The sequence below is a fragment of the Erinaceus europaeus genome, chromosome 11 (assembly GCF_950295315.1).
Source record: "Erinaceus europaeus chromosome 11, mEriEur2.1, whole genome shotgun sequence".
Taxonomy (NCBI): domain Eukaryota; kingdom Metazoa; phylum Chordata; class Mammalia; order Eulipotyphla; family Erinaceidae; genus Erinaceus; species Erinaceus europaeus.
In genome coordinates, this window is record NC_080172.1 from 53,148,682 (window position 1) to 53,172,567 (window position 23,886).

Sequence of the window (23,886 nt, forward strand, 5' to 3'; positions counted from 1 at the left end):
GTGCGCCATATGGATTTCTTTTTTTTAATTTTTTAAATATTTATTTATTTTCCCTTTTGTTGCCCTTGTTTTTTATTGTTGTAGTTATTATTGTTATTGATGTTGTCATTGTTGGATAGGACAGAGAGAAATGGAAAGAGGAGGGGAAGACAGAGAGGGGGAGAGAAAGATAGACACCTGCAGACCTGCTTCACTGCCTGTGAAGCGATTCCCCTGCAGGTGGGGAGCCGGGGGCTAGAACCGGGATCCTTAGGCAGGTCCTTGCACTTTGCACCACATGCACCACCACCCAACTCCCCTTTATATGGATTTCATGTTGAAAATTTGAAGTATAACCCACAAATTCAAAATGGTTAAACACCATTTTGCACACCAAAGGCCCCAGAGGTGGCAGGTTCAGTTCCCAGAATTGTGCCTTATATCATAGCTGAGCAATGCTCTGGTCTTCCTCTCACTTTCCTCTCTCATAAAAAATAAATGTGGGGGGTCACATTGAGAGTGGTGAAGGTATCTCTCTCTGTCTCTCTCCCTTCCTACCACCCCATTCCCTCTCAATTTCTGGCTATCTCTATCCAATAAATAAATAAAGATTAAAAAAGGAAAAAATAAAATAAAAACCGTTTTAGGGCCAGTGAGCTAGCATAGTGGTTCTGCAAAATATTTTCATGCCTAAGCCTCCCAGGTCCCAGTTCAATCCCCTGAACCACCCTAAACTGAGCAGTGCTCTGGTAAAAATAATGATAATAATAATAATAATAAAAAAAGCTAGGACCAGGGGCTCGGTGGTGGCACATCTGGTTGAGTGCACATGTTACAGTGCACCAGGACCCAGGTTTGGGCCCCTGGGTCCCTACCTATGGGGGGGAAGGGGGAGGGAAGCTTTGTGAGTGGTGAAGCAGGTCTACAGGTATCTTTCTGTCTCTCTCCCTCTCTAGCTCCCCTCCTCCTCTCAATTTCTGGTTGTCTTTATACAATAAATAAATAAAGATTAAAAAATTTAAAGCAGGGACTATGTGATAGTACACCCAGTATAGTGCATATGCTACCATGTCCAAAGACCTAGGTTCAAGTCCCTGGTCCCCACCTGTGAGCAGGGGAGGGGGGAAGCTTCATGAGTGGTGTAACAGTTTGGCAAGTTGTCTTCCTCTATTTTTCTGTCCCTATCAACAAAAACCAAGACAGAAACAAAAGGGCCACCAGAAGCCATGAAGTCCTCATGCCCTGGTGACAAAATAAAACAAATAAAAGCATTTCAAATCAATCAATTTTAAGTTGTTTCTCAATTGGCAGTTGAGTAGGGGAAGGGAAAAGGCCGTTGTGGTTTGCCTGCTTTTCAGGAGAGAGTTAGCAGAGTGAGTGATAGGAGGTTTTCTTCTGGTGTCTAATTAAGGAGGAATCAAAGAGAAAGCCAGAGAAGGGCAGGAGGTAGTCTGCAAGTGCACATGTGCTGTGGAGCCCTGCCCCCAGGGATGGAGCCTAAAGAGGCTTCTGGGAATCCAGAAGACACAAAAAGAAGGGTGCCTGCAGACTTGTGGGTGCACTGCACCAAGGAGTGAAGGAGGAGCATGAGAGCGAGGCCCAGCATTATGAAGCCAAGCCTGTCTCTCAATGCCCTGTCTGTCTCTCCCTGCTCAAGGAAAATTGAGGAGGTTAAAACATTAGAAATTCTTCAGTCGGGAATTGGTAGCAAGGCCAGGCAACTGCACCTCACACCTGGTACCCATCTGCAGAGGAGGAAGCTTCACAAGCAGTGAAGCAGTGCTGAGGATGTTTTACTCCTTTCCTCTTTATCTTCCCCTTCCCTCTCAATTTCTCTGTCTCTATCAACAACAATAACAAAACAAAAAGAAAAAGAAAGAAAGAAAAAGGGGGAAATGGTCACTGGTGGATTTGTCATGCAGGCACCAATCCCAGCAATAACTCTGATGGCAATATAAAAGAAAAAAAAAAAGAGAAAGAGGAAAGACAGAGAGGAAGAAAGAAAGAGAAGCAGAAAGAAAGGAGGAAAGAAAGAAAGAAAGAAAGAAAAGAAGAGAAAGAAAGAAAGAAAGAAAGAAAGAAAGAAAGGGAAAAAAAGAAAGATAGGTGGGTTGTTCAGGGAGTAGTTCTAAGCTTCTTCCCAGGGCCCCTCCCAGGCTAGTTGTCATTTGTGGCTTGCCTGCTTTTCAGGAGTAAACAGAGTGAGTGATAGATAAGCTGCCATCTGTCACAAATGATTTTGTTCAGGCAGGAGCAGAGGTTAAATCAGAGCTGATAGTTCCTGGTGGCCTGGACCTGTCTTTACCACCACTCCCTCCTCTCAGTAAGAGCCACAGTCTCAGGTACAGAGACCATGAGCCACCTGAGCCAAAGTATGTGCCCCATACAACATACACACTGAATTCTGAAGACTTGGGATGGGGAAAAAAAACATAAAATATTGAATATATTGTTAATCACGTGGGGAGACAACATAATGATTTTCCATTAGACTTTCATGTCTGAGGCTCCTAGGTTCCAGGTTCAATGCCAGGTACCACCATAAGCCAGAGCTAAGCATTGCTCTTCTTTCTATCTTTCTATCTATCTATCTACCTATCTATCTATCTCTTTCTCTCTGTCTCTCATTTAAAATAATAATAACATGCTAGGGAAAGATATAAATAAGCTGGGGGTATGGATCAACCTGCCAATGCCCATGTCCAGCAGAGAAGCAGTTAAAGAATTCAGACCTTCCATCTTCTGTACCCCATAAAGAATTTTGGTCCATAATCTCAGAGGGATAAATGTTTGGGGAAGATGACCAGAGGGCTCTGAACTCCAATTCCATCAGGAATTTGTGAATTAGAAAGAGAAGGCAAAACCATAGGGGAAAAAATGGCAAATATAGATAGATAGTTACAGAAATAATATCTGTACTCTTGGGAGAATAAGTGCAGTTTCTTTCTTTTTTTCTTTTTTTTTTTTTTTGCCTCCAGGGTCATTGCTGGGACTCAGTGTCTGCCCTAGGAATCCACTGCTCCTGGAGGCTATTTTTTCCCTTTTGTTGCCCTTGTTGTTTATCATTGTTGTTGTTGTTGGATAGGACAGAGAGAAATCAAGAGAGGAGGGAAGACAGAGAGGGGGAAAGAATGACACCACCTGCAAACCTGCTTCACCGCCTGTGAAGCAATCCCCCTGCTTGTGGGGAGCAGGGGGCTCGAACTAGTTTCCTTGCACCAGTCCTTGCTCATGTGTGCTTAACCTGCTGCGAGTGCAGTTTTTCTTCTTTTCCTTTCCTTTCCTTTTCTTTACTTTTTTTTTTTTTTTTTTTTTTTTTTTTTTTTTGCCACCAGGGTTATTGCAGTAGCTCGGTGCCTGCACTACGAATTCACTGCTCCCAGAGGCCATTTTTTCCTATTTTTGTTGCCCTTGGTTTTATTGTTATTGCTATTATTGCTGTTGTTGTTGAATAGGACAGATAGAAATCCAGAGAGGGGGAGTCAGGCAGTAGCGCAGTGGGTTAAGAGCACAAGGCACAAGGACTGGCCTAAGGATCCTGGTTCTAGCCCCCAGCTCCCCCCCTGCAAGAGAGTCACTTCACAAGCGGTGTAGGTGTCTATCTCTCCCCCTCTCTGTCTTCCTCTCCTCTCTCCATTTCTCTCTGTCCTATCCAACAACTACAACAAGAATAACTAAAACAATAAAACAAGGTCAACAAAAGGGGATAAATAAATAAATATTAAAAAAAAAGAAAGAAATCGAGAGAGGAGGGGAAGACAAAGAGGGAGAGACAAAGATAGACACAGATGCAGACCTTCTTCACTGCTTGTAAGGTGGTGGTGGGGGGGGGTGAACCGGGATCCTTGCACCAGTCCTTGTGCTTCACATCATGGTCGCTTAACCGGCTGTACTACTGCCCGGCCCACATGAGTGCAGTTTCTTTCTCTCTCTTTTTTTTTAATGTTTTTATTTCCTTTTGTTGCCCTTGTTGTTTTATTGTTGTAGTTATTGATGTCGTCATTGTTGGGTAGGACAAAGAAATGGAGAGAGGAGGGGAAGACAGAGAGGGAGAGAAAGACAGACACTTGCAGACCCGCTTCACCGCTTGTGAAGCGACTCCCCTACAGGTGGGGAGCCAGGGGCTTGAACCGGGATCCTTACCCGTCCTTGCGCTTCGCACCATGTGCGCTTAACCCACTGCGCTACCGCCTGACTCCCGAGTGCAGCTACCGCCTGACTCCCGAGTGCAGTTTCTAATGGAGGGAATGAGGACACAGAACTCTGGTGGTGGTATAGGTATGGAATTATATCCCAGTTACCTTATAATTTTGTACATTAAATGACTGACTAAAATTTTTAAGCAAGGGAAGTAAAATACTAATAAAACATATTAAGCAAAAAATATCATCATCTTTATATGGATTGTATGTTGAAAATGTGGAGCATAACACAAATAAAGCTAATGATATTTGAGGTAGATCAGTTAAATGAAATATGTTATTAAAATAATTTCCCAGGGGCTGGAGAGATAGCAAGTGTTTATGTAGAAACGACTTTCACAGCTGAGGTTCCAGGTGCCAGGTTCAATCCCTAGCACCACTATAAGCCAGAGTTGAGTAATGCTCTGGTAAATAATAATAAGTATGTAACTAAATAATAATAATTTCATGGGCCAGGAAGTGGTACATCTAGTAAAGTACACACATTATCATGTGCATGGACCCCAGTTCAAGTCCCTGGCCCCCACCTGCAAGAGAAAAGTTTATGAGCTGTGAAGCAGTCTCTCTTTCTTTTACCAGAGCACTGCTGCCTCAGGCATGAGATTCTCTTTGCATAACCATTGTGCTATCTCCCCCACCCATCTTTCTTTCTCTCAACCTATCTCCCCTTTTCTTCTCAATTTCTGTCTCTGTTCAAAATAAAATAAAATAAAAATGTAATTTCATTCTTTTCCTTTCTTCAGGTGGCTACTAGAAAACAGGTGATTGTTTATATGACTTGCATTCTACTGAACAGGGCTGGTCTGGACTGGCAAGTTGGCATGTGTGTACCCAACTGGCATGTAAGTACACAAGTCCTTTACCCCCTCCCATAAGTAAGCCAGTGCATGTTCTCCTGCTAACCTATAGTCTTGTCCTTTGAGCATCTACCAAGCCCTTTTTTTTAAAAAATTTTTTTGTTGTTGCTGCTAGGGTTATCACTGGGGTTCAGTGCCTGCATAACGAATCCACTAATTCCATGGCTTTTTTTTTTTTTTTTTTAAATTTTATTTATTTATTGATGAGAAAGATAGGAGGAGAGAAAGAACCAGCCATCACTCTAGTACATGTGCTGCCGGGGCTTGAACTCAGGACCTCACGCTTGAGTCCAGCACTTTATCCACTGCGCCACCTCCCGGACCACAGCTTTTTTTTATTCTTCTTTATTGATAGGACAGAGAGAGATTGAGAAGGGCGGGGGGAGTTAGATAGAGAGAAACCTGCAACATTACTTCACTGTTGGTGAAGCTTCTCCCTGCAGGTGAGGAGCAGGTCCTTGTACATGATAACGTGTGCTTAACCAGGAGCACCACTGCCCAGCTTTTTCCCTCAAAATTTCATTTATTAAATCAGAGAGATAGGGAGAAAGAGGACACCAGAGCATTAATCTGGTACAAGGATCAAAATTGAGAGTCTAATGCTGTATCCACTGTGTCACCTCCAGACCCAATCTTTTTGTTATTGTTGTTGTTTGTTTTTTGTTTAAGATTTGTTTTGCATCCTGAAGGATGGAATAGTGGAAAGAGTGAATGCTTAAGCAAGAGATCCCAAGTTTGATCCCCTGCACTGCATGTGCCTCAGTGATGTTCTGGTTCTTTCTCTCTGATAAATAAATAAATAAATAAATAAATAAATAAATATTTTTTTTAAGTACCCTGCATTACATGGGCTTGGAAACCTCATTTTCAGTAGGTAAGCAACTCCCTAGAACATCCTCTTAAGTCATGGGGTGTCTTCTTCAGAGGGTTTTCCTCCCCCAATACTAAAAGGGACACAGAAATTTGTCCCACCTCCATCCTTAGCCTCCCAGTAAGGAGCACCTCTGTACCTCCCCTCTCCTTCCATCTGGGCCCATAAACTAAGCCAAGGATTAGAGGTGTTTTGATGCTTGCAGCTATTTCCCCAACTGCTGACTGGGAGGAGGAAAGGGAGTTCATTTTAATTCCATTTTTGTGGATGTTTAATATTTCCATTAATATGATTAGATCCCAGCCTGAATGAGTAGCAGGGCGGCAGTTCTGCTGACAAGATGCGAAGTAATGAGATCAGTAGTGTGGGGTCTTCCTGGGCTCTGTCCTTGGAGGGTGTGATCTGTTTAGCATCACCATAAATACCGAGATCAGATTAAAGCAAGGACGAGGGGATGTGGGGGCAGGGCAGTCAAGTGGAAAGTTACTTTCCAGATGTGTTTGCACTTGATACCCTGGCACCATCATCAGCTCAGCTCTGGGCTCTCTCCCTTGACCACACCTCATCTTGGGTGTGGGGGGAGGATCTGGGCATCTCTGCGATCATGTTTATGCATAAGCACACTCAGATACACACACACCTGCCAAAATACGGTTTCAGGTCTCAGGAAACAAACCAACAAAAGATGAAAGGTAGCCACAGAGCATCATGTAGCAGAAAGAAGGGCATCTCTCTATGTGCTATGAAGACACAAGATGGGGTGGGGTCAGGCTTAACCACTCCTCCAGTCCCAAGAGGAGCATCTGCTGTGTGAGTTAAACTCCCAGGACTCAGGAGCTGGAAGTCCAGGATGAGAAAGAAACAGAGAAAGAGAGAGACAGAGATTAAGAGAGGGGAGGGGGGAAAACGGGAGATACAGTGGTGCACCCAGTAGCACACATGTTATCAAGCACCAGTCCCCACCTGTAGAGGCAAAGCTTCATGAGCAGTGAAACAGTACTACAGGTGCCTTTCTTTCTTCCTCCCTACCTCCCCCTTTCCCTCTCAATTTCTCTGTCTCTATCCGATAAATAAAATGAAAGTCTTGAAAGAAAGAAAAGAAGGAGGTGGGGGTATAGCATAATGGTTATGCAAAAAGACTCTCATGCCTGAGACTCTAAAGTCCCAGGTTCAGTTTCCCCACACTGCCAGAGCTGAGCAGGGCTCTGGTAAAAAAGAAATGAGGTGGAGGCCAGCCTCAAACTTGGATCACGCATGTAGCAAAGCAGCACACTATTCAAGTGATGCTAATCCATCTAGATTCCTTCCCAGCTGTGAGACCTCAGGCAAGTTACAGAATCTCTCTGTGTTGGGGCTCCTTCATCTCTACTCAAACACAGAACTTTCCTCCTGGCGTGGGGGGGGGGGGCAGTGTTGAGGGTTAACAAGTCAGTAAATCTCCAAAGCTCTTGGGGAAGAGCCTGGAGAACTGAGTAGCATGGCGTGGACTGTTGCTGTCATTTGGCTTCCAGTAGCAGAGGTGTCTGCCTTGGGTGACAGCTGAGGAGTGGGGTCTGCTGGCATCTGGGGAGAGTGTAGTTCAGAGACACTGTGGAGACATCAGCCTCACTCTGGGGCAAAGAAGGGAATGGGGGAGGGGGAGGCGGTCCACAGAAACTGCGAGCCCGGGAGCCCTTCCAGATTATGGAGCAAACTCACTGTGAGAGGTGGTGTGTGTATGTGTGTGCGGGGGCGGGAGAAGAGGGAGGGATGAACAGCCCCAGCGTGTGAGAGCACTGTACGTCCAGACTTCCCTCTCTCCAAAGGTGGGCAAAGGGAGGGGTTATCAGGGGTTCCTCTGCCCTGAAGGCGAGCTTCACAGCTGTTATCTCTTCCCACCAAGGGATCCCGAATCCATCGTTGTCTGAGGCTCTTTGCATCTAATATTCTTTAGAGGAATGTTTGTTAAAGCACCTACTACGTAGGAGGGAGAAGCAGCGTCAGCCGCTGCCAGAGGTGAAAGGTCGGGTGCAGCCAGGACCCCTGGATCCCTGAGCTCCCGCCCCCGCCCTCGCGTACACAAATCCCCCGGGTAAGGGGGGTGTACGATGACAAGGGGGTGTCGACACATGCCAGCGACGACGGGCGGCTCTGCTTCTCTCCTTTTCTGGAAAAGGCACGCTCCTCGCTCCGCGCTTTCCTCACCCCGCTTCCTCCCCCGCGGCCCCCCTGCCTGTCTATCTCCTCTCTGGACTCGGGATGCCCGGTCCCCACACGCTCTGTGACCTGCTACTCTCCCCAGCTCCACCTCCCCGCCCCACCCCTACTCCAGCCCAGCCAACTCCTCCAATACCACCCTTTTCCTGCCCCGATGCCCCACTCCCTAGGGCTCCCCGAGGCCCGGCTCCCCTCTCCCGCTCCCCCCAGCGCCCCCCTCCTGGGCCCTCGCTTTCAGCACCCGGGACAGCTCCAGCCCCCGGAACAATGGACCCCACTTTAGGGCTCCTCTCTAAATTCTCCACCCCAGTGCCTTAGCCCCCGCTCCAGACTGGGGAGTAAACTGGGGGGTGGGGTGAGGGGGAAGGGTGACTATCTACAGGAGCAGCTGCTCTTCTTGGGGTGGGAAGGGAGTCCGGGAGGAAGGAGACACAGAGAGAGAGAGAGAGAGAGAGGAGAGAGAAAAAGAGAGAGAAGAGGGGGGAGAAGAGTAGGGGAGAGGGCGTGGCTGTCGATTGTGCGTCCCTCTCCAGGGTGGAGAATTTGCCGCCACCCCTGAGACTGACATCACCGCTGTCAAGGAAGAGGAGGTGGGAGTGGGGGGGTGAGGGGGAGGTTTTTGTTGAGGAGAGCGCGGCCGGAGAGCAGAGCTCCGGGACCCAGGTGACCGGGAAGGCAGGCAGCCCCAGCGGAGGGAGCAGCCGGCAGTAGCCCAGGCCCGGGGCCGGGGTGGGGTGGGAGGGGGGCGGAGGGGAGGATCAGAAGGGGGCGGCGGGAACAGAGGGACCCCCGGACCCTGCTGCCGTCAGCGACCCAGCGCCTGGCACCAGGGACCTTCGGAGCCAGCAGAAGGATCGGCCACGGGGGAGGTGTCCTCCCGGGGAGGCCATGGACAGTTTACCTGCCCCACATCAGGAGTAGCTTTGGTGCTGCCGCCCCTCTACCCCCTCACCTTCGGCCCCATCACCTCTTCAGGCGCTGCACCCCACCTCCAGCTCTCACCGCCTCCCCAACTTCCAGGTCCCCGCTCCCCATTAACCTTCCAAACGCTTGGCCGCACTAACCCCACCACCACCACCCAACCCGGGATATTTGAAAATCTCCGGGAGGGGGCCCTTTGATAACGCGATGCCCCCTGGTGGCATGGCCGTGCCTGCCCACACCCCTGACCCTTAGCCCTCAACTCCCGAGGTCTTCTTTGTGTAGAGAACTGCCCCCCCCTACCCGACACTGGGATTGGGGGCCACAGGGAACGCCAGCCCCCCCGCTGGGCTCCCCTGCCCACTGCCACTTGCCTCCTTGCTGGGCAGCCCCCGTGGCCTTCAGGCCTCTCCCTGCACCCCGGCCCCTCCTCCTGAGCCGCCCCAATGAAGGAGCCAGATGCCATCAAGCTGTTTGTGGGGCAGATCCCGCGGCACCTGGAGGAAAAGGACCTGAAGCCCATCTTCGAGCAGTTCGGGCGGATCTTCGAGCTGACTGTCATCAAGGACAAGTACACCGGGCTGCACAAGGGTGAGGGGTCAGGCTGCGGAGGGATGGGGGAGAATGACAGGGGCAGTGGGATGGGGGATAGGACAGCTTGGCTGGAAAGGGCTCCTCAGGAGGGAAGAGAGTTCCAGGAAGTATGCCTGGGGCGGCTGGGAGAGAAGTATGCCAGGGCAAGCTGGGAGGGAGACAGGGAGAAGAGAAGGGGACGAAGGGGGAGTGAGGGTCAGGGGGACCACAGAAGCTGTGGATCCAGACAGGAGGGGGGATGCTGTGGATCAACTCCTGGAAAAATGGGGGCAACCAGAGATACAGAGCTGGACAATCGTGTGCATGTGTGTGTATGCATGTACATGCATGTGTGTGTGTATGTGTGTGTCGTGATCTCAATAATTAGGATGCTACTTGAGATAGGGATTGGGAATGGGGTCAGGGGTTCCACCTGGAACAGTGGCTGTAGGCTGAGGAAGGGGGTGTGGAGCACAAACAGGTCAAGCCCCAGGCAGTGTGTGTGCTTGCTGGGGAGGTAAGGAGCTGGGAGCAGGCTGTGTGGTCCTGCAGGGGAGGCAGGCAGACTCAGGACTTGAACAGCTCTTGGTGCTGGGTCAGAGGCCAAATGCCTGCCTCCCAGTGCAGTGGCCTGGGACTCTCCTCTGCCACACACAGCCCACCCCACCCCCATCTCACACTCCTCCAGCTTCTCATGGAGAAGCAGAGGGATGAGGAGACAGGAAAAATAGGGGAGAGGGGTGCTGGTGGGCAAGATGGAGGGAGGCTTGGCTAAGGAGGGAGAATCCATACTACATGCACCTGTCTGACCATCAAAGAGCCCACTCTCACCCTCCAAAAGCTCTGCCCTCTATAGCCCAAGCTTTTTCCAGCTCAGCCTCTTCTTGGGGGCTACACTCCTCACCCCAGCAGGTAGAAAGGGCAAGAAAGAAGAGCTTCCCAGCCCTCAGTGCTCTTTCTTTTTTTCTTCCTTCCTTCCTTCTTTCCTTTCTTTGTATTTGTCTTTTTCTTTTGTGTGTGTGTGTGGGGGGGGGAATCCAGAACTCACCCTTGCCTCTGCCCACCTCTGTCCCTCCTCAGGATGTGCCTTCCTGACTTACTGTGCCCGCGATTCAGCCCTGAAGGCCCAGAGCGCCCTGCACGAACAGAAGACACTTCCAGGGGTGAGTCTGGGAGTGGGAAGGTGTGTGTGTGTGGGGGGGGTGGTCACTACCTTCCCAGGCCCCTCCTCTCCTCCCCAGCAGGTCCTTTTCTCCTTCAGTCCATGCAGAGAAAATGCCATTTGGGGGGAGGGGTCTTTGGGGGCTCAGCTGGACGGTAGGGGGGCCTAGAGAACTTGGAGGCCTGCTTGGGGCAGAGGGAACACTTTTGAGGTCTAGCGAGGAAGTTCAGCAGGGAGACAGGCAGAGAGATGCTGGACTTCTGGATAGATGGTTGTCTGTGCACTGACTTCTGAGCTGGGTCAGTCTCACCTTAGACTCCCAGAAAGTTTGAGAGTATGACTGCAGACCCCCAACTGGGGGGGGGTCACTGGAGGGCAGTAAGGACTCCGGTAGACAAACACCTCTGTGAAGGCTCAAGCCAGGCCCATTGAGAGGCCCCCAGGCAGGGTCCCCTCCCCCAGCAGGAATAAAGCTCTTTGTCTTAGTTCCTGTATTCTCAGCCTACCCCCCAAATCAGCCTGGGGGCTCAGGCTGTGCTGCCTCTTCTCTCTTATTTCCTGCCTCCAGCACCCAGACCCCCCGGGGAACAAGAGCCTCCCTCCCTTCCTGCAAACATTTGCTGAGCTCTGTCTGGTCACCTGGAATACACACACCTGTCACAGCTGCCCACCAGTCCCCCATATGGGAAACAAACCAGACTGATGGGGGTGGCTATGAAGACTAGGACAGCTTTACCCCCACACCCAACTTCAAGTCTTCTGGGGGTCTGTGATCCAACACCCCCCCCCCCCAGGTCCTCAGACTTTGAGTCCCTCTAGGGAAGCAAACCTGGCTCCCTGCCCCCATTGGGCCCTGCTCCACCAGGTCTTTGCCTGGTGAGTGCCAGGTAGCCCAGAAGGGCCACTGCCCACAGAGTGAAGGATCCAGACTGGGGATCCCCAGAGTACATGTGGGGGTGCACACACCACCTGCTCCCTGTGGCCTCTTATGGAAACACTTTTTTCCATTTGTTTATTTATTTATTTATGAGAGGGAGAGTGGGATGGAGTGAACCAGAGCATCACACTGACATATGTGATGCCAGAGATCAAACTTGGCACTTCATGCTTGAGAGTCCAATGCTTTATCCACTGTGCCACCTTCCAGGCCATGGGAAAAACTCTTTCTCTCTCTTTTCTCCATGGAGGCCCCTCATTAACCAGCACTTCACATTTCCATTGCTCTTTCTCTATCTTTCTCTCTTTCCCTCTCTGAGTCCCTGCAGGAAGCAGAGGGAGTGTGGAGGAAGGTAAAGAGGTCAGGGCATGGAGGGGGAATATGGGCGAGAGAGCTGGCCTAGGGGTGGTGGTGGTGCTGAGCCCCAAGGTGCATGCTACCAGCTGGGTTGTCCACTCTGGGTGCTTCCGCCTCCTTCCGCCTGTGTGCCAAAGTGGGGCTGCATGCAGGACTGCATTCAGCCCTGGAGAGGCACTCCCTCCCCTTCCACAGGAAATCAAGCCTAGGGTGGGAGAATGGCACCCCATTAATGGTTGTTTAGCCCTGCCCCTGCTGACTCGCTGACTTCTTCGCTCTGGCTCTTGCTCACCCAGGGGCCAGGGTCCTGAGGGAGAGACTCCAGAGCCTCCAACAGGAAATGCAGGGTTCCAGCCTCCAACAGAACCCCTCAGGGTTGGAGGTCTGGGGGAAGGGGAGCAGATGTCTGTGACCCAGCTCCGCCTGACCCTTTGTGCCCCAGGTCCTTTCTCCTGCCGCTTGCCTTCCCTCCTGCAACCATTGTGTCCCCTTCCTCTGCCAGCATTAGTGTGCATCTGTGTGTCCCCGTGCTCTGCAGAAAGTTCTTCTTATGGTCTAATCTCCAGCCTCCTCCTGCCCCCCCCCCCCTGCAGGCTCCTGTTAAATGGGGCAAGGGGGGTGGGGGGAGCTTTAGCTCTCTTTCCTTTCTCCCCATTACTCAGAAACGGTGAGACACCATCATGTAAGGCTGATGCCTGGAACTGCAAAGAGAAAGGGGGGGCTAGACTAGGACTGGAGTCCCCATTTCCTTTCCTCCCCAAGAGTTTCCCTGAGTGCTCTTCCCCCAATTCTTTCCACCAGCACAAAAGGGTGTGGCCTCCCCCAAGCCTGGTGGGAGGGACACCCTCTAGTCTACTGGTCCTTTTTTTTCTTTTAATTAATTACATTATTTCAAAGAAAACATCATTATTTTATTTATTTCAAAACACAGAAACAGGGCAAGAGGGAGAGGGGGATGAGACGGGGAAGTGAAAGAAAAACCCCAGAACATCGTTGTGTCACATGCAATGCTGGGGATCAAACTTGGGACCTTATGCCTATAAGACCAGAAGCCCACCCCTGCACTGCCCTCTGGGCCACCACTCTGTTGTACTCTGGGTCCAAGTCTCACCCTGAAAGCACTTGTGTGTGTGTGGTGGGAAGGGTACTAGCCCATGTGAGAGGACTTGTGTGTGAGCCATAGGATTCTGATATGGCCCTTGTGCCTGTCCCCAGGGACCATTCTGCTTTGGATGAGGTCTTCCTGAAGTGGGGCCTCTGCTATGGGTGGGAAGGACAAGGGCCTGGCAAGTGACGGAAGCACGGAGACACCAGAGTGGAGTATAAATAGCCCCTTCTCCTTGAGGTGCCCCTGGGAAGGACTCCTCACCTGGCCGGTGGCGGTAGCTAGGGAAGAGAGGCAGAGCTGTCGCCAGGTAAACAGAGCCCAGCTGGGCTCAGGGGAGGGGGCAGGTGTGCTGAGCTAACAAAGGCTGGAAAGAGGCTGGGGATGAGGTGCTGGGGCCACCTTGGAAGCTGGGGGGCTCTCCTGTGGCTGAGTTCTGTGTGTCTTTGTGCCAGTTGTGGCCAGCTCTCCACAGGCTGTTTTTGCACTGTGCAGGAAGAGGAGGCACTCGAGTGGGTGGGGTGTTGGGAAGGAGAATTCCCCAACACACACCCAGGTGGTTCAGCCTCTTAGGTAGTGGAGAGTGGGGGGTGGGGGGTGGCGGTGGGAGGCCGTGCTTCCTGATTGTTTTGGCTGGAGTACAGGAAGGAAGAATGGTGACAGATCAGAGGCCCTGAACATCTGACTACTCTCCTGCCTGCCCCCCATGCTCCCACCCCCCTAAAATGAATCCGAAAGAGACTGAAACTCCGATAATCCTAGCTTGCTAGGGGATCAGGCGAGGGCAGATTGGTTTGAGGATTTGGCAGACCGGCATCCTCTCTCTACCAGCTGCTCTCAGATCCAGATTTGGGGGTGGGGGGGTAAGTGGGGGGGGGCGCTGAGTTGTCTTGGGGGCATTTGGCTTGGCCCCAGTGCTAGGAAGGAAGACCTCAGCAGCAGGCTCCAGCCAGACTGACAACTAGGCAGGCGAGGCCTGGGGCCTCTTGACATTTCTGCACTTCCTGGGTCATGTGATGATGGCATAGTCCCTGGAGCTAACACACCAGGACCTGGGGAGGAGCCTTGACTAGTGGTGGCCTGATCCCAGGGGAGACAAGAGATTTGTTCAAGGTCACCACTGAGAGAGGCCAGTCCTGACACCCCAAAGCGCCCAAGGCTGTTCCTGAGGCTGGCTTTGTCCCACCCCAGAATGTGACTGAACTCCTCCTCTTCTTCCTCATTGATTTATTTATGATGGGGGGGAGGAAGAGCATCATTCTGGCATGTGTGATACCTCCAGGCCCTCAAGTTTGAGATTCCCATCCACTACCTCCAGGGCTACAAATGAGTGCTCTCTGGTTTCTGGGCTGGGGAGAGGATCCCTGGAACCAGGGATGCCCCTCCATCAAATGAGCAGGAGTGACCCCAGCGCTCCAAGTCCTCGCGAGAAAATTTTACAGACACCAGACTAGAGTTGGAGCCCTTCCGACCCCTCAAGCTGCTGCGCAGCGACGTCCAGGCCCCTCTCCACCAGCCTGGACGGTGGGAGCCAGCCTGTGGGGGGAGGAGCTCCTTTCCACAGGAGGCCGAACAAAGGGAGGCGCTGCAGGAGCGGGGAACCCCCCGGGGACCTCGGAGGCCCGCTCCTGGGGCCCTAGGCCTGGGCTGGGCGGGGGTGCGAGCGGGAGGTGGGCGCCCACCCCTAGGCAGACCCGGGGCTACCGACCCCTCCGCGCCCCGCCCCGCCCCGCCCCCCGCAGAGCGCGTTCCCACACCCGCCCCGCCCCACGACGGCTGTGGTGACGTCACCACGGTCGCCAGGGCGACGGGGACGGATAAATCAGGCTGAGTGGGCGGTTGCCATGGCGCGCATTCTCCCGTTGCCACGGAGACTGGGCATCTGCTCCCTTTGTGCTGCCGAGTGCCTTCCCCTGGGGGTCAAGGGGTGCAGGGGGGCAGGAGGAGTGGCGGACACACCTTTGAGGGTCAGAAGGAAGCCGGGAAAGCTGTGGGGTCCCCCTAGGTGGAGAGCCGTCCTAAGTGCCTCCAGGTAGGGTGGCCGCCACTCTGTAGAGCTGATAGCTCTGGGGTGGGGGTGGGGTACCCGGGGACTGGACTGTAGCTCAGGACCAGATCCTAGAAGTGGTCCCATCTTCTGCTCCAAGGGAGAAGCCCTCCTGAGCCTGCAGCTGCACCCACCTCTAACTCCACCCTCCGTGCCTCTGCCCCCTGGAGACAAGATGAGGCCTTGGCTCTGCCTCCCCAGCAGAAGCTAGGTGTCTGCAGAAGCTGCCAAAGCCTGGGGTTCAGACCCTCTTGGTTCTGCAGGCCCTGGAGTGGGAAGGGCTCTTGGGGTGTTCAGAGGAGGCACCCACAGTTGCCTTTTGTCTCTTTTAGATGAACAGGCCGATCCAGGTCAAGCCAGCCGACAGCGAGAGCCGAGGAGGTATGTTCTGCCTGTGGCCTTGACCTTTTCCCCCAGCCTCCAGGGCCAAGGTTCAGAATAGCTGAGGGCATCCTTTTAAGAATTAATTGAGAGAGAGAGAGAGAGAGAGAGCACTAGAGCATCACTTTGGCACATGCAATGCCAGGGATGGAACTTAGCACCTCAAGTTTCAGAGTTCCTCGAGCCACTGCACCACCCACCTCTAGGGCTGCACAGGGGCAATGTTTTCTTTTCTGATTCATCTTATTTGTGAGAGAGAAGAGAAAGAACCAGAACATCACTCTGGCACATGCAATGCTAAGATTGAAGTCAGGATCTCATGCTTCAAAGTCTAAGGCTCCGTCCACTGTGCCACCTCCTGGGCTGCAAGTGAGGAGTATTTTTTTAGGAAGAAAATTTGAGGCTCCTAGAGAGCTCCCAGTCATTGTGAGCACCATAGGAGTTTGGAGTGATCAGAGGGGGTGTGATTCTGCCCAAAGCTAAGGGCCAGGCACCTGCCCCAGCCACTGCCTTTCCCATCCTGAGCCCCTGTGGCCTGAAGAGCAGGAAGTGGGGGAGGAGGGCAATGTCAGCAGCTGGGGAGAAGCTGATGGCAAAGAGGGGGCCTGGGTCCCTGCTTGTCCCAAGCTGGAACAAGGCTGGGCAGGTATCCACATCTGGAGGTTCTGACTGTGCTCATGCTTTGCTTACCCCAGAAGACCGGAAGCTGTTTGTGGGGATGCTAGGGAAGCAGCAGACAGATGAGGACGTCAGGAAGATGTTTGAGCCTTTCGGGACCATTGACGAGTGCACTGTACTCAGGGGCCCCGATGGCACCAGCAAAGGTAGCCCCCTGAACCCCCACCCCCACCTGGCTTTCCGGTCCTGAAAAGGAGAGATGAGGGGTAACCCCAGGGTGGATTCTCACTCTGGCCTCTACCCCTCTGACCACCTAGGCTGTGCCTTCGTGAAGTTTCAGACCCATGCGGAGGCTCAGGCAGCCATCAATACCCTCCACAGCAGCCGGACCCTGCCGGTAAGCCCACCTGGCCCCTGCCCACTGGCTCTGCACAGAGCTGGGTCTCTGAATACACTCCAAAGGAGTGCTCTGGGACCCTGCCTCATCCCTGGCCCTGACACACATCTCTAGTCACATGCCCTCTCCTTACCCTCATTGCAGGGGACAGGACACTCAGAGGCTGGGTGTGTTGGCTGTAGGCATAAGGTGCTCCCCAGCAGAGCAAACCCCCAAGGTGAAACTAGCTGGCCTGGGGTGAGGGGCCTCCCTAGCTGGAAGTAGATTTGAAGACAGCAGACAGAGTCAGAGTAGGGCAGCTACACAGTAGGATGCTGAGATCTCATTTCTGGGGTGACTGATTACCCCCTAGGTCCTTCCCTATCTGCTCTGCTTACTCTCAGAGAAATTGGGTTGGCTTGCATAGTCTGGTAGGCTTTTCCCTTGTGGTCTTCGTCTTCCTCCTCCTCCCCTTCTTCTCCTCCTCCTTCTTTGTCCAGGGTTATCGCTGGACTCGGTGCCTGCACTGTGAATCCACTGCTCCTGGTGGCCATCCCCCCCCATTGTTTGTTGTTGTTGCTGTTACTGTTGTTGTATAGGATAGAGAGAAGTTGAGAGAGAAGGGGTAGATAGAGATGAGGAGAGAAAGATAGACACCTGCAGGCCTGCATCACCACTTGTGAAGGGACTCCCCCTAAACAGGTGGGAAGCTGGGGGCTCGAACCAGGATTCTTGCGTGAGTCCTTGCGCTTTGTACTATGTGTGCTTAAACTGCTGTGCTACTGCCCAGCCTCCCTTCTTTTTCTTTTTTAATGAGATTTTCTGTTTATAACTTTTGAGAGAGTTTCACATGTGACAGAGAGAAGCCAGAACATCACTCTGGTACATGAGGATCAGGATCAAACCAGGCATGCAAGTCTGATGTTATTCCAGTTAAGCTATTTCTTCCAGTTTCTTTTTTTCCTCGTCCTCCTCCTCCTCCTTCTCCTCCTCCTTCTTCTCTCTCTCTCTCTCTTTCTCCTAGAGCACTGCTTAGCTGTGGCTTACAGTGATGTTGGGGATTGAACTGGAACCTTTGGTGCCTCTGGAATGAAGTCTTTCTGTATAACCAGTGTGCCACCTCCCTAGTCCCTCCACACATAAAAAAAAAAAAAAAAAAAGATTTCTTGGGGACCAAGTGGTGGTATACCTAGTAGTACACACTCCTTACCAAGCACAGGGTCCCAAGTTCAAGACCCCACCCCCACCTGCAGGGGAAGATTCACAAGCAGTGAAGCGGTGCTGCAGGTGTCTCTCTTTCTCTCTCTCTCTAGTTCTGTCAGAAAAAAAACTGGGTACCAGGAATAGTAGAGTCATGCAGGCACCATGGTGGCCAATATATATATATAATATATATATGGAGAGAGGGGGGGTGGGGAGGGAGAGAGAGAACTACTCTTGCACATGTGACAATGGGGTTCAAACTCAGGACCTCATGCTTGAGAGTGCTTTACCCATGCATGGTGCCACCTCCCAAGCAGCACCTTTCTCTTTGTAAGCACATGCCTTCACATCCCATCTGCCAGGGGAGAGTAGGGTGGCAGTGTCCCTTTGGAGTGGCTTCCCAGACAGACCTGGTCACTGCAGCCCCGACTTGGGCCTGTGGCAGGGTGCTTCGTCCAGCCTGGTGGTGAAGTTTGCTGACACAGAGAAGGAACGCGGCCTCCGGCGGATGCAGCAGGTGGCCACCCAGCTGGGCATGTTCAGCCCCATCGCCCTCCAGTTTGGAGCCTACAGCGCCTACACCCAGGCCGTGAGCATTGAGCCCTGCCCTGGCCTGGCCCCCACCTGCCCCAGGCAGGCACCTGGGCTCAGCCCCACTGTCTTCTCCCCTCAGCTGATGCAGCAGCAGGCGGCCCTGGTAGCGGCCCACAGTGCCTACCTCAGCCCCATGGCCACCATGGCCGCCGTGCAGATGCAGCACATGGCTGCCATCAACGCCAACGGGCTCATCGCCACCCCCATCACCCCCTCCTCAGGTGAGCCCAAAGCCATGGGGGAGTGGGCAGGCCCCCCCAGCACAGCCCCTTGCTCCCCTCCGCCTGCAGGTCTGACCACTGGCTCCCCACCTCTGTCTCCATCTCTGTCACTGTCTCCCCCAGGAACCAGCACCCCTCCTGCCATCGCTGCCACGCCTGTCTCTGCCATCCCTGCTGCCCTGGGTGTCAACGGCTACAGCCCGGTGCCCACCCAGCCCAGCGGGCAGCCTGCCCCTGATGCTCTGTACCCCAATGGGGTCCACCCCTACCCAGGTGGGGCTCTCAACCTGTTCACCTCTGCCCCCCAGTTAACCAGGCCCCTGAGTCCCCATCCCTCTGTTATGCTGGGCAGGGGCCTGAGCCTCCTCCCCTTCTCAGTCAGCAAAACTAAGGCAAGGAGAAGTCAGTGACTGGCCTTAGGGGGCACAGTCTGCGGTCTTGCAGTCCCTGGCTCCTCTCTTGCCCTGCCCTGTGCCCTTCTGCCCTCCTGTCACACCTGTGCCGACCTGATGCTCAGTGCCTGCTGCCCTCCTCAGCCCAGAGCCCCGCGGCCCCCGTGGACCCCCTGCAGCAGGCCTATGCGGGAATGCAGCACTACACTGGTGAGCCAGGGCCAGGGTGGGATGGGTTGGATGGCAGGGCCTACGTGCAGGGGCTCACTGCTCTCTCTCTCTGCTCTGTATCCTCAGCAGCCTACCCAGCGGCTTACAGCCTGGTTGCACCTGCGTTCCCACAGCCTCCAGCTCTGGTCGCCCAGCAGCCCCCACCCCCCCCCCAGCAGCAGCAGCAGCGGGAAGGTGGGCATGGGGGTAGGGGAAGGGGGCAGGAGCCTGCATGGAGAGGAAGAGGAGCCCTGTGTCTGTCTGGCTGGGAGCCCCCATCTCCTGATCCCAGCATAGAGTGATGAGACGGTGGTTGGCAGTGCCCCTGGGAACTGAGATAGGAGGGTCCTCCCACGCTTTGCTTCCCCAGGGCACCCCCCATTGCTCCTGTGGCTCCTGGGGTCAGCCTCCCACCATTTAGCTCTTCCCCCTCCTCCTTTTTAAAGATTTTGTTTATTCATAAGAGATAAAAGGAGAGAAAGAACCAGAGCATAACTCTGGTACATGTGCTGTCAAAGATCAGACTCAGAACCTCATGTTAGAGTCCAAGGCTTCATCCACTGCACAGCCTCCCAGGCCTTCTATCTCTGCTCCACCCAGGCCCCGACGGCTGCAACATCTTCATCTACCACCTGCCCCAGGAGTTCACGGACTCGGAGATTCTCCAGATGTTTGTCCCCTTTGGCCATGTCATCTCAGCCAAAGTCTTTGTGGACCGAGCCACCAATCAGAGCAAGTGTTTTGGTGAGCACGAGGGTCCCAAAGATAAAACAAACAATAAACAAACAGGCACATTCCTGCCAAAACCTGAGTAAGGATGGAGCCTGACACTTGTGAGTGCAGTGGGCACCATCTTTGAGACCCAGGCTGTGTCTGAAAGACTCAGGTTTAACATAGGTTTTGTATGTAAGGACTGGCCAGATTCTAGCCCTGAGAGAGTGGAAGAGGCTTGGGAACTGGGATGTGTGGTTTAAAAATTGTTGGGGAGTGGATGCTAGTCATCTATACATATTTATTTATTTACTTATTATTTTGTAGAGACAGACAAAGAGAAAAAGAGAAGCTTCTTCCTTCAATGCAGTGAAAGAAGGGCCAGGCTTGAGCCTGGGTCATGCACATGGCAAGGCAGAGTTCTATCCAAGTGAACTATCTTGCCAGCCCCATTATCATTATTTTTAACCAGGGCACTGCTCAGCTCTGGCTTATGATGGTGTCAGGGATTGAATCTGGGATTTTAGGGCCTCAGTCATGGAAGTCTGTTTCATAACCATTATGCTCTCTCTCTCTCTCTGGTCCCACCTTCACAACTTTGAAAGGCTGTTTTTGGAGAGGAAATCCTCCCAGAAGTTAAGAGCATAAGTGGTGATTTATTATTTTTTTTCTCTTCTTAAAAAAAATTAATGAGAAAGGGGTTAGGAGCAGAAGGAAGCAGAAGATCATGCTTGAGAATCCAGCGCTTTATCCACTGTGCCACCTCCTGCGCCGGAGTAGGCAGGGCTTTTAATAGACAGGTGCAGAGCTCTCCAGGCTGCAGCAGGCGCTCTTTTCTAGACACTGGTGAGAATGGGCTAGAGAATAAGCAGCAGGACTGGATTCTTTGACTCACTCATCAATCCTCCAGGATCAAGAAATGCCTCTAGGAGGCTGGGAAGTTCCCAGGCAATCGAGACACCTGGAGGAAGTCAGGTGGTGCTGGCCCCAAGTGGGCAGAAGGGCTTAGGTGGGCCAGGCCGGCCTCATGCCCCTCTTCCCTCAGGCTTTGTAAGTTTCGACAATCCGGCCAGTGCCCAGGCAGCTATCCAGGCCATGAACGGTTTCCAGATCGGCATGAAGCGCCTCAAAGTTCAGCTGAAGCGGCCTAAAGATGCCAACCGGCCCTACTGAGGGGCCCCAGGTGGGTCCTAGCTCTGGCCTGTGACTCCCCCCCCCGCCCCAATACATAGACTCACTGCAGTCAGGGTCCTTGCTCAGCTGCTCCCCTGCTAGAAGTGCTCACCCCACACCCGCCCTGGGCACTTGAAGCAGGGGTTCAGAGCAGCGCCTCTAGCTGTTTTCTAACCACCTGTCTTTCTCGCTCCTCCTCTCTGCTCACTCCCCACCCGCCACCTCAGCCTCAGTTAGAGGCAAGCCTATACACAGTATTCACACCCCACCCCCAAGGGTCCCTCAGTCTCTGGTCTTATTTGTCTGCTTGGTATTTGTGAGTCTCTGTGTGTGTGTGCGACTGGTTCTCCTTTGGGAAGAAGTGGGATGGGAACAGGGTCTGCAGAAGAGGGCTGGCTTAGGGTATGTGAGGGGCCTAGAGCTGCGGGCTGCTGGGACATCTGTTCTCCTGGGATACAAGGACACTAGGTCCTCATGCCCTGGGCTCTACAGCCTTTCTGTGGGGTGTTGTAGAGTGAATATAACCATCTGGGGGCATGGGAGGGGGTGTCCAGGCCTCTTAGGAGCCGCTAGATTCAGGTGGAGGAGCTTGGGATGCTGGACAGTCTATGACTCACTGAATAGGTCCTCTAAGCCCCCTGCCTACCCACACCCCAACCTCATGGCCATACAGCTGTGAGCTATCACGCTTTTTGTGTTGCTTAAGTCCCTTCTGATGGCCCCCCCCCCAAAGAACACAACCCAAGAACAATACCCACATTTTTTATTTCTCCCCCCTCTCCCCCCAATCCTGGCTGCTTAACTTCCCCCCCACCCTGGGGGCCCCCCCCAGCCCAGGGCCCGTGTCCATTGTCGGCCGAAGCCCCCATCCCCGGACCCCTGCTCCGGGCCCCTGTAAGTTGCATGGACCGAGCGTGTTGTCTTTGGAGCTGATTGTTTGTTCTCTGGGGAGGGGGCAGTGGAGGGAAGTGCCCCCTGGCCTGGGCTTCCCCCTGGCCAGGGGCTGCTCTCGGGATGTGCGTGCTCAACAGTGGTTGGTGACCGTGATCCATGTTCTGTGCGTTGCTCTCTGGCTGTCTCTGGTCCTTTCCCAAAAGGAAAGTGAGCACCTCCTAGAGGCTGGGGAGTCGAGACTCCAGCCCAGGTGGCTCTCTGGCTCTTGATGCCGCCTCACTGTTTGCAGGTGTCTGCCCCCCACTTCCCTGGGGTCTCTGCTGGCCCGTTTCCATCCTTGTCTCTGCCTCTCTGGTCCATCTGCTTGTCCTCTGGCCTCTCAAGGCTCCTTCCTGGCCTTCTCGTGTCCTCTGCCCCTCTCCCAGTCTTCAGTGGCCCAGCCCCTCTTGGAGGCTGGAGGGTTCAGCTTATTGTATGGGCTGGCCCTAGCCCGTGAGCTGCCTGGGCTCCGTGTCACCCCTTTTCTCTCTCCACAGGTCTGGACGCACCAGCAGAAGGGGCCCCAGCGCCTCTCCCTTCTGGCTCAGCCCTCTCTGCACACCCGTCCCACCTAGACTGGGCTGTGGGGTCCAGCTGCTTGTTGGCTCCGGGGCATAAGACGCCAGCTCACTCCTGCCACCCTGCCCCTCCCGAGGGCCTCTCTCTCCTCCAGGTGCCCTTTTGGCATTTCTGAGGGAGCAAGGGACAGGTCTGAGGCCAGGGGTGCTGCCTTCTGCTAGGGCTGCCCAGCTTCGCACTTGCTCCCTGCCTGTGCCCCCACAGAGGGCAGCAGGGGCCTCCGGCCCCTTGTCCCAGCCTCTCCCCCACCTTAGGGGTTTCTCAGAGGCTGGTGTTCACACTCCCCACCACCCTCAGCTAGAGGTAGTATCCTGGACCTTGGGCTCTTACCCGGAAAACTCACTGCCTCCCCCAAGGGCCCCCCTCTAGGGAAGATGTGTGTTTGGGGGCCCGTGGGCTGCCTCTCCACCAGTCAGCCACAGAGACCCTCCTCCTTTCATGAGGAATCAACCTCCCCTGACCCCTAAAAATGTTTACAGTCTCTGCTGGCCCCTCCGTGTACATACCATGACCACCCATGCGTTACCGGTTGCCCTGCCTGGGCGCTGCACCACTTCCTTTCTGGGAGTTTAGACAATGTTTCCCGGGGACTTTTTCTCTCTCTTGATTTCTCCCTTTGCTTTGGGGGTAATTGGGTGTTGGGGAGGGTGTGGGGAGGGCACAAGGGGTTTATTACCTGAGCATTTTCTTTAGGAAGAGGTTTTAGGGAAGAAAAATGGGGAGGGGGAGGGAGTTTGAAGGGAAATGGGGAGTCAGTTTCAGACACTTCTCTATGCTTAACTTATTTATTTATTGCATTTTACTTTTCAAAAGTCGCTCTTTTCTGTCTAAATAAAGAGAAAAAAAGTTTAAAAGCACCAGCAAGAATCTCAGGTTGATGGAAGAAGGGCTGTGTGCATTGGGGTGGGATGGGGTGGTGGTGGTGAGGATGGGGGGCAGGTGGTTGGGAGTAAAGCCCCACTGGGAAGCCCAGCTCCGTGCTTGTTCTTGGGAGTTGTCCAGATTGGTTGCACGCTTGCCCTACTTCGGGGCTTCATTCTGGATCGCTCTGCACAGCAGGGTCCAGAGTGAAGAACCAGCCAGCCAGCCCCCCTCCTGCACCCAGTCCAGCTGTCTGGGGGGCTGGGGAATTGGGGGGTGTCACATTCCAGACCTCAGTTCACTGTGAGGAGCAGTCCTGCACCAGCCAGTGGGGACACTGGGAGCTTACTGTAATGCCACTGTGCTTTAAGCACTTACTCTTGAGATTCTGTTCAGGGTTCTTAATGTCTTTCTCCTCATTTAACCT

General features: G+C 53.3%; 1 protein-coding gene across 9 annotated transcripts; it reads left to right on the forward strand.

Annotated features, from left to right (window-relative positions):
- The first annotated feature begins 8,580 nt into the window (after positions 1-8,580).
- CELF3 (CUGBP Elav-like family member 3) lies at positions 8,581-23,455 on the forward strand. 9 transcript variants are annotated; one of them, XM_060201688.1, is made up of 14 exons: positions 8,581-8,695; positions 9,512-9,617; positions 10,680-10,762; positions 15,540-15,588; positions 16,284-16,412; positions 16,524-16,603; positions 18,231-18,374; positions 18,459-18,600; positions 18,724-18,873; positions 19,137-19,202; positions 19,290-19,397; positions 19,803-19,946; positions 20,959-21,096; positions 22,517-23,455. In XM_060201688.1, the coding sequence occupies exons 4-13, from the start codon at positions 15,540-15,542 to the stop codon at positions 21,084-21,086; spliced, it is 1,140 nt and encodes a 379-aa protein (XP_060057671.1). In that variant the 5' UTR covers positions 8,581-8,695; positions 9,512-9,617; positions 10,680-10,762; the 3' UTR covers positions 21,087-21,096; positions 22,517-23,455. The 9 variants fall into 9 exon arrangements, with proteins under 9 accessions (XP_060057671.1, XP_016047007.1, XP_060057668.1 ...); XM_016191521.2 differs by lacking the exon at positions 8,581-8,695 and adding an exon at positions 8,710-8,768; XM_060201685.1 differs by lacking the exon at positions 8,581-8,695 and adding an exon at positions 8,753-8,768 and having other exon boundaries at positions 9,416-9,617.
- The last annotated feature ends 431 nt before the right edge of the window (positions 23,456-23,886 follow it).

Excerpts from the sequence above, each read along its gene's own strand:
- CELF3 (XM_060201685.1), top strand. The coding sequence starts at position 9,473 with ATGAAGGAGCCAGATGCCATCAAGCTGTTTGTGGGGCAGATCCCGCGG. Across the intron at positions 19,203-19,289 it reads GGGAATGCAGCACTACACTG|CAGCCTACCCAGCGGCTTAC; the intron begins GTGAGCCAGGGC and ends CTGTATCCTCAG. Across the intron at positions 19,398-19,802 it reads GCAGCAGCAGCAGCGGGAAG|GCCCCGACGGCTGCAACATC; the intron begins GTGGGCATGGGG and ends TGCTCCACCCAG.